Source organism: Parasteatoda tepidariorum, chromosome 10 (genome assembly GCF_982258835.1).
Source record: "Parasteatoda tepidariorum strain Cologne lab strain chromosome 10, Ptep-v5.0, whole genome shotgun sequence".
NCBI lineage: Eukaryota > Metazoa > Arthropoda > Arachnida > Araneae > Theridiidae > Parasteatoda > Parasteatoda tepidariorum.
Genome location: NC_141764.1, coordinates 81,216,739 through 81,230,529, shown reverse-complemented (window position 1 = coordinate 81,230,529; position 13,791 = coordinate 81,216,739). Strand labels below are relative to the sequence as shown.

Below are 13,791 nucleotides of genomic sequence, written 5' to 3'. Positions count from 1 at the left end.
ATGTTTCCTTTTAATTTTAGGCTTGATTTTTGTCCCGATTTCCGGGGTGTGCCGGTAGCTAGACACTTAATGATTAATATTCTCAAAACGTATAACATACTCTTAGATTACTCTAGAACAGTGTTTCCCAAACTTATGACTTTTGTGTACCTTTTTCTAAATTGCTCGTAACGCTGTGTACCACTAATAAAAAAATGAATGTATTTTTTAGTATAAAAAAATTGCACAAAATTTAAAAATCACAACTAGCTGTTGACACTACTAGCTATTAACTAACTTTGCAAAAAACAGCCAATAGAAAAATACGTAATTGTAAATTTTCATGGCTAGCTTTGTTTTTAAAAAATTTTTTTTGAAATTTTTGTTTGTTGCAAGATATTTCGCCTAAGAACGTGTACCCCTAAACTGCTCCCTTACCCCTGGGGATACGCGTACCATAGTTTGGGAAACTCTGCTCCAGAACATTGAGTAAATGACTTTGAGTAAAATGAAAGAGAATCTGGGAAATGTATTTACACAAATATTATTCAAAATTTATCTAAACCAGTCTTATAATGCTTGCATATTGAAATATTATTAAAAGATAAATTGTTTTAAATATAAAATTAATTCCCCATTAAATAAATTTATGATTCACAATAATAATCCTTGATATGTTAAATACACGAAAAAAAAGTTACTGCGAATTACTCTGAATAACTATGGATCTAATGATCGTATCTTCACATTCTAGGACTCTAAACTTATTAGTTTGAGGAGAAGTGATCTCAAATATGCTAATTAATTAATGTAGACATTGTTTTAAATTGTGAAATCGAACACAAAAACATATTTCCAATTAATAAACATAGCTTTTTTTTTCGACGGATTCGGATTTTTGGATCCCTTAAAATATAAGGGTACCCCCTTATATTTTTTACGCAATTTGGGGCCGCAATTTGGGAAATACGGTTCCATCATTTTGATTAGAAGAGTGGTCCAAAGTTTGAACTCCCTTACGTCGTATTTTTAAAATTTGATTTCTCAGGAACTATTCAACCACTTTCGCTCTAATTTTCTATAAATTATATTCTTTAAAATATTGTAAAAAATTGTATACCTTTCGATTTAAAATTCACTTGACTATTATTAAATAAAATAATAAAAAATAATTGCGAGCAAAAATTCTCGAGATATTAATATAAAATAATTGTATAAGATATGCAAAGAAATAAAATTAACAATAAGGGTTCCGAACATTGGACCACTCTCCTGACCGAACTTATTTGACCATATTTCCCAGATTGTGACTGCCCCCTTTATTTTGGGGGTCAGGAATCCGAATACATCGAAAAAAAGGTATGTTTATATAAAGAAGGTACGTTTTTGTGTTTGACTTCGTAATTTGAAATAACAATTGTGCTAATAAATTAGCATATTTGAGGTCATCCCAGCAAACCATTAATATTGAATCCTAGAACATTAAAATCCTATCATTTGTTTAAAAGATTTAATTATTTACTTTTTCCTTGCGAACTCTGGACTTTTAGAATCCTTGTCAAAAATTTAAAAAGTATAGGGGATACGTCCCTGATAATAAACACTCTTTTTAAATTAAGATCCCATTATAACAATTATTTTAATGTTCCTTACTATTATATCTAATGAATATTAACTATTATAATATTTTCATTTTGCGGATGCTGTGCAACTTATTTTTTCAAATCTGTAATTTTGACGTTAAGAGTTATATGGTTTAAGAAAATGTAAAATATTTATTCCTTTGAGGTATGTTCAGAAGTATGTTGTATGTAAAAAAGATGTAAAGTAAATATTCCTTAAAATACAAAAATGATAACCATAATTACTAAGCTAAGAGATAAATATAATAAATAGTTATTAAAATTTATTGTTAACAAGAGATATTTTTAAAAGTAATCAAGTTCTTTGATTCGCATATTTAGTTCTGGAGATATGATAAAAAAACAATAAGAATAAATAACATCGAAGAAACCAAATTTCTGATAAATCTCTTTACTCAACAAAAGGGATTAAATTGCGGATTCAACTCCATATTTTGAAATTCAACATTCAAATATTTAAATCTTTTGGAAAAAGAAATCCGCCTTTATTCAGAGAAAGACATTGTGTCTAAAATCTAAATTTAATTTTTAATATAATCTCATATTCTATTCGGATATATGTATTCTATTATGACTATTCGGCAATCCTTGAGCTGTATTTCGTTAATTTCGAGAATGATAGTAGTAACTACCACTAATGATTTCGTGACGAAATCACGTGATTTCTGGTAAAACGTGAACTCTGAAATATATGACGAAAATGTTTCCTCAACTCGAAACCTCATCACAGTGTATTGTGGAAGATTGCTTCTAGAATGAAGACTTGACTATCGAAACTAGAATGACAAAATAAGCCGTCCGGCCTACATGATTTTCGGGGGGTTGGCTTCATACCAGAAAGATCCCGGGTTTATAACTCGCTTCTATATGTCTTTCTATCATCTGTTCTATCTCTCCTTCTAGAGCCGGGATATCCTAGTTGGTAGGGCACTCGGCCCATGTCCAAGAGGTCATGAGTTCGATCCCTGCTGGCCGAAGACTCTCCGTGTAGTAAATAGTGACTGATGCATGTTAAATATGACGAGTCACAAAGTCCTCTATGTTTCCATTTGAAATCATACTTTTGGGGGTACTGATCCAGGAGTTTCCTTGTCTCCTGGATTGGTTCAAAATTACAAGGCTACAGAGTTGAGCATAAGTAGTCGTAAATCCAACATTGGGTAGGCTGTTCAACGACGGTTATAATATCTGTCCTATCATTATTAGGGTCTACCTACATTATGCTCATCAACATTAAATTATCACTCCCGTTAGACACCATGAGGTGTCAAAAAAAAAATAGAGCCCAGAAATATTTCTTTACATTTGATGTTTCCTTGAAGAAGTGACGATAGTTGTTTCGTCACTTTAACTAAATGTTCCCTCGGAGCATATAGCAGGAAACGGTTTCGTCAAGAACAAAGTGAAATTTAAGTATCCACTTTTTACAGTGTATGTAATTTAAATGTAACTGGAACGCTTATACTAGTTTATATTATAAACATTTTATATCCCTCTAAGTGGTTTTCGGTGGCAATAATTAAACCATTTAAGGCATAACATGTCTCTAAAAACCATAAGTTGGTTTTCAGCCGACACAGATGTGATTAGCTAACAGTTCCACCATGTCTTAACTCGGAAATGTTCAAGCTGTTGTGTGCAATGTCCATGAAAATTCAATCTTTAGTTAAGAAGTTAATTCAGGAGAAAACTTATTTTTTTGACTCACAGCACACGAACAAATTATCAACATTTAGGAAAAATCGTCTCGTAAAAATCATACTCATCAACTTTCTGAGAATATAAATGAAATTGTCTCAACATATAAGACAAATATATACTTTTCCATGGTAAACAAAACTAAATGAACACATATTCTTCAGAAATATCTAATTTACCGAAAGAGCTACTTTATGCTTTCCCGCCCAAAATTAAAGCTTTCTCATGAATCGATTCAATAATCATTCAAATAATCATTTTCTCTTAGGACACACACTCCCCAAATTGATCTCATTCAAGTAATATGGAATAGCTGTTAGGCGCACAAGTAGCCAAGCTTGTTCTGTCTATAATTCATATCTATCTATGCACACAGGGACAGAGATACATGCGTGCATTATTTCCAATATTGCCCACCCCCTTAAAGCATACATTTTCGATCAGACGAGAGTTTGTGGTCAGCTAATAAGTTTTTATGTCAACCACACACCCAGCATAGAACTCTTCGCACCCACTAATGTTAACATTCTGTAAGATTCTATGGCACGCCATTTTATATGATGACCCTGTTTCGTGAGCATAGGGGGTTGACACTCGAGAACAAAAATGGATTTCCTGCCCACTTTCCCTTTTTTGCTGACCCCCACGGACATAAAAGTACCCTCCCATACTTTTTATATGGGGAAGAGCCCACATCAATGAAGAGTCAGTGAACCAAGATGGCACGTGATCTGGAATCTCGGCACGCTAACTACTAAAGGCAGGGTAATCAGCGGCTTGTGGATATTTTGAGTGTTTTACCCTCTTTACCCCGTTGAAATTGTGATAGGGGAATTTATTATTTATTGCTTGCTTTTATCTGATCCGTGTGCTTGAATGCGATGCGGCATTACCTGTGTATATGAAACATTATATAGCTTTTATATATTTTTTTCTGAACATCTTTTAGGGTTGAAACTATGTCATGTGGTTTATAAGGCTTCCTCAGTCTTTAGTGTTTTTTTTTTATTATTGCACTGCTTTATCCTGGGAGCCTAAATTGAATGATTATTTTAGGAAAAAGTAAATTACATTAACACAATAGCAAGCTAACTATGTCACGCTGCATATTATATTCCCTTCAAACTGAAAAAGGATTCAACTTTCTTCAGGTTAATGAAGAGGGGATTCAGCTATTTCCTTATTTATTAAGGAATTAGTTAATATATTAGATCACTTTCAAGTGTTAACCTACGGAGAATCACATCTTAGCGATTTCCTTTTCCATTAAGCAATTAATTGATATATTAGATTACTTTTTTATGTTAATCTCCAGAGAATCATATATTAGCAGTTTTTTTATTTATTAAGGAATTAATAAATATATTAGATTACTGTTAAGTATTAACCTACGGAGAATCATATCTTAGTGATTTCCTTTTCTATTCAGCAATTGATTCATATATCGGATTACTTTTCAATTGTTAACCTACAGAGAATCATATATTAGCAGTTTTTTTTATTCATTCAGGAATTTATTAATATATTAGGTTATTTTTAAGTATTAACCTACGGAGAATCATATCTTAGTGATTTCTTTTTATATTCAGCAATTGATTATGATATATGGGATTACTTTTCCATGTTAACCTACGGAAAATCATATATTAACAGTTTCCTTTTCTATTCAGCAATTAATAATTATATTAAATTACTTTTCCATACAAACCTTTGGAGAATCATATAGCCCCTTCTTTATTTATTAAGAAATTAATTCATATTTTGGTTAATTTTTACATGTTGATGACGGAAAATCATATATTTGCAATTAATTATACCCAGATATATCAGTTTGAATACCCTATAATTGTACCCAGCTGCAAGGAACTAAGTGGTTTTCTTAGGTACTATTTGGTGCTATAAAATTCTGGTTGTTTTATCGTATAATGTAAATGCAGTTAATGAACTTTTCTTCTCACAGTTAAAAGTTTGAATACCATCTTATTTACGGTTATTTGACTGTTTTGTTTGAATATAGTAAAATAGCAATTAAGTAATTGTTACTTAACCATTTTTTTCGTAAACTTTCTAACAGTGTAGGATATATAAGAAGAATAAAAAGTAATAAAGAAATTCGCACTTAAATTACTCTCCTTTTTCTTTTAGTACATAGATGACAGGTGATATATTTTTTCATGTTTGGTCAGATATAATTTTAACAGTTTTCATTCAAATCAGATTAAATCTTAAAACTTTTATTTATTTATTGAGAGCTGCATTTAAACAAAATTCGACTATCATGTTTTTTAAAAATTTAAGTGTGAATCTTTATCTTCTAAGATTGACAGCTTAGTACATACCAGCTTTAAAACCAGCTTTCTTTCAAAACATATAAATTAGGCTATTATTAATGCATGGTATTGTAATAAAATATTACTTAATGTAACATATCTAACAATATTTCGTATTTTTAATTAAAAAAACTTTTTTTAATACAATTATTTTTAAGAAGTAAATTTTTCTATAATATTCAGTTTACATCGTAAAAATAGGAAAATTACTGGAAACGTCCTGCTTGAAAAATTTTTGTTTTGAAAGAGCAGGAAAAAATTATGAAAACTTAGAACGCAATAAAAAATAATAATAAAAAAAAAACCCATAAGAATCTAAATTTTAGAAAAGTTTTGAGAAAAAAACACTTCTTAATATTACATTTATTACAATATTTGTTAGAAGCAAATAAAAAAAATACAGATAATAAAATAAAATTAACATATTTTCTTAAAAATTTCAAACACCACTTTAATTTAGAACTTGAAAAAAAAATAAGGCTACAATCAACGTTTTAGTTTACGCATTGCACTTTACAGTACTTAAAAAGCTAGAATATTTAAAAATAATTCATGTAAAAAAATTTCCATGAGCCTATGATAAATTTTTGAACCTTATTTCTCTTTAAAAAAACTACTGTGAACACTAGTTCATTAATCAATAGAAGTAGAGAGAACCGTGGCGGCTCAGGAGATGGAGCGTTCGCTTCCCAATAAGGTCACCTAGGTTCGAATCCCAGGGATGACTGGTTGAAGCGATTTCTGCTCTCGACTCGCACCGACCAGTGTGCTGCAGAAAGAAATATTCTCAGTTGTAGACGGATCATGGGTTAGAATCCCCTTGCCTTTTGGCTACCCATGGGAGGTCTTCGTGGTTTTCCTCTCCATGTAATGCAATTGCGGATTGGTTACATCAAAATGTCCTAATTGAAGGCTAATTTGTGACAATGTTTTTTTCTAGAAGTTCCTTTGTCTTCTGGGTTGGATTCAAAATCACAAGGCTTGAGAGCTAAACATTGATAGTGGTAAACTAAGATTCGGGTTGGCTGTTCAATGTCAGTTAAAAAATGAAAAAAAGTTAAGAGTTGGTAATATCTCCACAAACTTTAGTTTTTCAAGTTGGTTATTTGTAATTTAAATTACCAGTGAATTCAGTGATTCTAATTACTATTAATTTCATTCATTTAAATTGTTTGTAATTTTTCTACTATTACAATTTTTATTTTTTTAAAATTAAGTTACAATTATAGTTAGTTAAATCAAAAAAATTAAATTTTAGTTCATTAACTAGTAATTTTAGTCACTAAATTTTCAATTGATATCAGATCGATTATTTTATTCTAATTAATTTGATTTAATTAATAATAATTTCATTCAGTAAAATTACTAGTTGTTTTAGCTGTTAAAATTTTATTTTAACAATTCCAATTATACATGTAATTTCCTTTATTCAAACTGCTTGTAAATTCAGTCATTGAAATTTCTCTGTAGTTTCAGTCATTAAGGTTTATTTTCAATTTCATTTTCAAGCATTTCTTTGTTACTTTAGCAATTAAAATTGTTAGTGTTTCAGTTATTCAAATTTCTATTAGTTTTAATCATTTATATTACTAATATGCCGATCACTGGTCTAGTGGTTACTGTACTGAACTACGGGCCCAGTGGTTGTGGGTTTGAATCCCACCATAGGCATGGATGTAACTTTCTCTCTCACTGTTCTATGTCCTTTCTTTTGTGTAAATGTAACCCGCCCTATGACGTGACTGTGTGACGTGGGAGAAGCTACTCCACCGCATTGGCTTAGCCACTGTTGCCCCCTGGGTTACGATAAAAGAATAGCAATTATGGCTTTTCTGAGACCAATGTTAAGTAGACCCAAGTGCCCGTCATTACGAAAAATTTACTAATATTTTGTTAATTTCGTATATGTATATATATATATATATTTAATTTTGTTAATTACGTATATTTTTTTTAAAAAAATTAAAAAATATTTACTAATATTTTGTTAATTACGAATATATTTTTCTAATTTTGTTAATTACGTATATTTTTTTAAAGAAAATTTAAAAAAAATACTAATATTTTGTTAATTACGTAGATATTTTTTAATTTTGTTAATTACCCATATTTTAAAATTTTTCTTAAAAAAATTTACTAATATTTTGCTAATTACGCATATATTTTTTAAAATTTTGTTCATTACGTATATATTTTTTAAAAAGAAAAGTATAATTGTTACCGTATTTAAACAATTATTCAGCATGCACAAGAATTTTTCATTTAATTTTTAAAATTTACAGCAGAAGGTATCGTTAGTACATTTATATCGTCTGCCGTTCTAGATGAGAGAAAAAATTTCAAATGAGGTAGGAAAAAAATATTATTTCTTGGTTAACATTTGTAAAAACCGCGGCAGAAATAGATTCATACATTTCTCAGCAAGGGAGAAAGCGAAAGTTTCGGAGAGTTATTATTTTTAGTAACAAAACTGGAAAAGTGTGATTGTTTTTTTCCCCTTCTTTTAACTAAAGTGAAGAAGAATAGTTGAAGGGAAGTACTTCAAAAAAAAAAAAAAAAATGGTGGTATCATTTCCAATGTGAGGGCTACATCACGATAAAGAGGCGGACGAATAACTCTTCCGGCGTCAATTATTTCTATTATATGGATATTTATTATTCAAAACTGTCCATGCGTACTTGACTATGCGACGAAATATTTGCGTGAATTATAACGGAAATGAAGATGAACCCTATTATACAAAGCATGAACTTTGTACAAATATGCACGTTCGATTTGAGGAAGCCAGCATAAAAATGCAAAAGGAATCATTAATAATACAAAACAAATTATAATCGTTCTTATTACTAATGCTAATGCTCTCAGTATGTAATAAAAATGTTTTATAGTTGTAATCCGATATTTAATGCTAGTCATAACAGTTTTTAGCTTGCTTTTCAACATAGAATTTGAATAATAATATGTGAGAAAAAAATTCTCTTAAACCTTGATTTTTTTTATTGTGTACGACCATAAATTTTTTTACTGTATATAGGTTAGGTAAAAAATAGGTTAGAAAAGTAATGTTTTTTTCTTGTATTTTAGCTCTCTTAATACTTGTTCTATAAATAATGGCAATAATGCGATTTTGTATTCGAATAACGAGATAAAGAAATTAAAATCATAAATACGATAAAAAAATATTTCTTAATTTAATTAAACTTATGTATTATTTTATATATTTTTTTATTATTGCATTGCATTAAAATTCAATTTTTTAAAAGGTAAATATTTGACTCAAGAAAAGTATTTTATATAGAACACATTGTAAGAACAATGGTGTACTATCACTCCAAACTCTATGCTAAACAACCTTGAAAATTGTTATAACGAATCCTTTTTTTCAACCTAACACCAAATCGAGTCTTCATATAAATTTAAAGGGTGTATGACAGCTCTAAGCATCTGAAACGAAAAAGGTTTACACCAAGTTCATGAATTTTTACACCAGACGTTAAATCTTTTCCCAACCTTCCAATGTTGGTGAGCTCGTGTGTAATTGCTTACAATCGACAACGAGTTGGCGAGCGTTGGTGATCGCCTTCATTGCTGCTTTTCATTTACATAAACTAAAATTCGCCGTGAAAAAATGCATGCATGTTTTTAGTTGTGTAAAAAGGATTTTTAATTTTTAAGTCTCTGTAAACTGCATAAAATATTTTTATTATGCATAATTTGCATTCGATTCTACTTTGTTAAGCCTAGTTCAAATTCGTCTTAATATTCTCTCTGTGCTACGCGTATGTTTAATTTACAAACTAATTTTATTTTAAGAACTAGTGTATGTATGCAACCTAAGTTACTGATTCTTACATTGTATTGTCTCGAAAAATAACTTCACCAATTATGTGATATCTTACTGTAATTATAAATTTTAGTGTTAGTAAATAACAAACATGGTGGCAGCAACGAGTATTATCTAAGAACATTATAGATGTTTCACTGCAAAAAGAATTATCTTTGGTTTTTGGTGTAGTGGAGCACCACTGTAGTGTAAAATAATTGCCACCATTCTTAGTGTTCAGATGCACAAAACACTATGGAGTAAAATAGTTACTACCATTCTTGGAGTACAGATACATCAAACATGGTGGCAGCTACATTATACCGAGTAGTGTATAATAACATTGTAGGTGTTTCACCGAGAATGGTGGCAACTATTTTACACCATAGTGATGTTATTGGAATACCACTATGGTGCAAAATAGTTGCCACCATTCTTGGTGTTCAGATACACCAAACATGGTGGCAGCTACCGAGTAGTGTATAAGAACATTGTAGATGTTTCACTGCACCAGGAATTATCTTTGGTTCTTGGTGTAATGGAGCACCACTATGGTTTAAAGTAGTTGCAACCATTCTTGTTGTTCAGATACACAAAACACTATGGTGTAAAATAGTTGCTACCATTCTTGTTGTTCAGATACGCCAAACGTGGTGGTAGCTACCAAGTAGAGTAGAAGAACACTGTTGGTGTATCACTGCACCAGGAATTATCTTTGGTTCTTGGTGTAGTGGAGCACTTATAGTGGAATACCACTATGGTATAAAATACTTGCCACCATTCTTGTTGTTCATATACACAAAAAATTTATATAGTGTATAATATGATTTTTAAACTAATTTCATTATGAATTTTTGGGTGATTAAGCAGAGAAAATATCACCAATAAAATTTAAATATTTTTTCATGTTTAAAAAAAGTAGTTGTAATTCTCAGGAACTCGTCGATGAATTTTGCACAAATTTGGATTGTGCTATTAAAAATTACATTGTCCAAAATTATGTAAAAATTATTTTCCTTACAATTCAAGTTTTTTACAATTAATAAAATAATAAAGTAATTAAAATATAAAATAATAAATGTTTACTAAAAGTTATTTTTTGCATGGAATTATTTTGATTATTTGTAAGATAATAAACCAAATAGCTATTGATCGAATACATTGTCGGTCAACTGTCTTGATGTTATTCATCTTTCATGATTATACAACACAGGCAGGAGAATGACATTTTGATACGAATAATAGAAAAATTATTATTATCAGCAGTTTTAACTACTATGGACAGTTTATTTTAGTTAACTTATTGTGTAAAAATTAAATTAATTCAAATATCAATAATGAAATAAAACTTTATGTCAACTTGCTTAATTAATTCTCATCTTTCCTTTTTATGTCAATTTCCTTGTTGTTATTTTCCTAACACGTTCACAGCGAGGGGGGGGGGATTATTTTAGACATTTGAAGAAAAAAAAATTCATGTAAAGCAAACAATGTCATTAAAAGCTATTTCAATCATTAAAATTTGTTCACACTTTTTGTAAATTATTAGACAAAAATAACATTAGGTTGAATACCCATAATAAAATATAACTAAATATCAGTTGACCTGATTCACTGTTGTCTTTTTTTTATGTCAATTTCCCAGATGTTATTTTTCTTGCGCGGTAACAGTATGGGCGGGAAAACCACTTTTACAGATTACTTCGAATTCCTCAATGAATTGATTGGAAAAATAAGAAAGCGCTCATACTACAATTCTCTTTCAATATCATTTCAAAGCATTTTTACATTTTCAGTTCATTTTTTTTGATATCGTTGTTTACTTTAAAGATAACAGCGCACATGAATAAACAACGAGTATCAATTGATATAAGTCATTGAAACAATCAATTAATAAATAAATAAATAAATAAATAATAAAACCCGCCTCATCAAATTGGAAACAATCCGCATATCGACGTATTAATATTCACCATTCTTCTTGCAATAAATACTTCTTCTTTTATTTACACTATCTCTTAAACTTCAAAGTGAGTGAATAATTCTTAAAAATTTATAATTAACATTTATTTTTCTAGGGAAGACATGGAAAGTTTTTTGAATATTCATTTTTTTTATACTTACTTATTCGTAAGTATTTTTATTTAAATATAAATTGCTTCTTTTACTACAAGAAAAAAAAATCTCAAGAAATAAATAAATTTGAACTAAATAAATGCTAAAAAAAAGAAAAGAAAAGAAAAAGCACTTGACTCATAAAATATTAATTAGTAATAAAAATTTTTTTATGAATTATTAGAACAATTATTAATTAATTCATAATAATATTGTATTACTTACTGTTATTTTATAAGCACGACAATGTCTAACAAACATTTTTCTTTTAATTCCAATATATTTATTATCAATTAAAAGTTATTGATTAATTAATTTAACAATTGGAAACTTAACTTTTTTAGAGAAAAATACAGAAATACGTGTAAACCAAGCTTAGTACATGATACACAATATTTTTTGATTAAAATATAACTTTTTATCATAAAGAAAGTACAATATTCGAATTTGTTAGAACTAGAATAGAAATTCTAACAAAATATAATAGAGCTTTTAAGAGATAATATAAATAATTTAAAACAACATTTTTATAAACAAGCTTAAGTTTATTTAAAATTTGACTTTTATTTTCCAGTTAAAAGTATCGAAATACCTTAAACCTTTCAGAATTTATAAGATATATGCTCATTGTAAGAAATATTTTACTTTAGCTTCATAATTAGCTTTCATAATTTTACTTTAGCTTTCATAGTTTTATAATTACTTTAGCTTTCATAAAAAGAAACATTATACTCAAAATTGACTAGATGAAAAATGCTTGAAAAATATATATATTAAAAGAAAATAAATCAGTAAAAAAGATTTATGACTATGTTTCTCATATTTATAACAGAAATTTCAATTTTAAATATGATTTATTATTATATTATTTATAAAATAGCACAATAATTTTTTTCAGTCTGCGTTTGTAAAGTTACATAAAAACTAGTTTTAACTACTAAAGATCTACGTTTAAAAAAATAATAAAATAAACTGTTAAACAAGATCACACGAAAAATTAATTTCGTAATAAGATTTTGATGTTGTTGAGTTTTTATTCATTAGCAAATATTGACTTTATTGTATAATATGTAATACTTATTAAATTATTTTCATACAATAAATAAAATTCTCTCGGAATTTATTCATTTCCTTTTTTACCCCTTATAATTTTTTCAATTGAACTAGTAGCATTTATATTTCAAATAAATCGGATGTATTAAAAAAGAAAATTAAAAATTGCTGCAATCTCACCTGCTATCAAGAAGTTGTTTATTACAATTATTATTGCACATAAACAAAAGACTCGAAACCAGCACATGTGCAACTTTCGGCAGCAGCTGAAAATTGTTGCGGTATCCATGGCAACCTATGTCAACTGTTTTCTCTGTGGGAGTTAAAATTCATCCTAGTCCATACTTGGGACAGGTCAAAGGGTTCGATGTCCCTTCTCATCCCGTCCCTGACATTCACTTGACCAGTCCGGTTAGTCCCTTTACGTCCCTCCACTCACAGCACCTAATGTTGTCCCCTTTGTTATTCATAACGAGCGGTTTTGTTCTACAGAGCGCCATGCTGTGCATTGCATCACGGCGAGAAAAATCACAGCCAACTGCTGCCAAGACTTTTAAATTCCCGCCAATGCTTGGCGAAATTGTAATTGATTTTGTGTTTGACGATTCGTCATGGCTAAAAGAACACAACCAAAAAGAAGAAAAAATAACCGATATTATGAATGTTTTATTATGAACTTAGAATAGTGGCCAAGGGTATCGGAAAATCCATTTAGTTAACCTTTCAAAAATAAATATACGGAACAATTTTAGTACCGTTTCGGTGGGTAAAAAATATATCAATTTATAATTTCTAGTTTTTATGGAATAAAACGAAGGAAAAGGGAAGTTATAAATGTTATTTATTGCATTAGTTTCCTAAAATTTAGTTTTCCTTCGCTGATGTGTTTTAATTTAACATATTGACACATATTTTGAAAAGCTATTTTTGTCTATGGAAACGTTTAAAAGCATTTGAGAAAAATTTTAAAAATTCATCCATTTTTAATCATATTTTTATACTAATTTCAAAATATTTTGCGTACGGAAACATAACAGGCAATTACATAATAATAGATATGACTGATATTTATACGAATCTTTGCTCCCAAAATTCTTTAGCCCCCTCTCAAACTTTGAGCTCATATTTCAGTTATTTTTCAGTAAATTA

The 13,791-nt window shown here is 29.1% G+C and overlaps 1 protein-coding gene across 1 annotated transcript in view; it reads right to left on the bottom strand.

Annotated features, from left to right (window-relative positions):
- Positions 1-13,159, bottom strand: part of LOC107456418 (uncharacterized) — a 44,214-nt gene extending 31,055 nt beyond the window's left edge. Inside the window, exon 1 of the mRNA XM_016074271.5 lies at positions 12,823-13,159. Within this exon, the coding sequence (XP_015929757.3) occupies positions 12,823-12,931 (109 nt within the window). The 5' untranslated portion in view covers positions 12,932-13,159. The remainder of the gene's footprint in view (positions 1-12,822) is intronic.
- Positions 13,160-13,791: the final 632 nt, after the last annotated feature.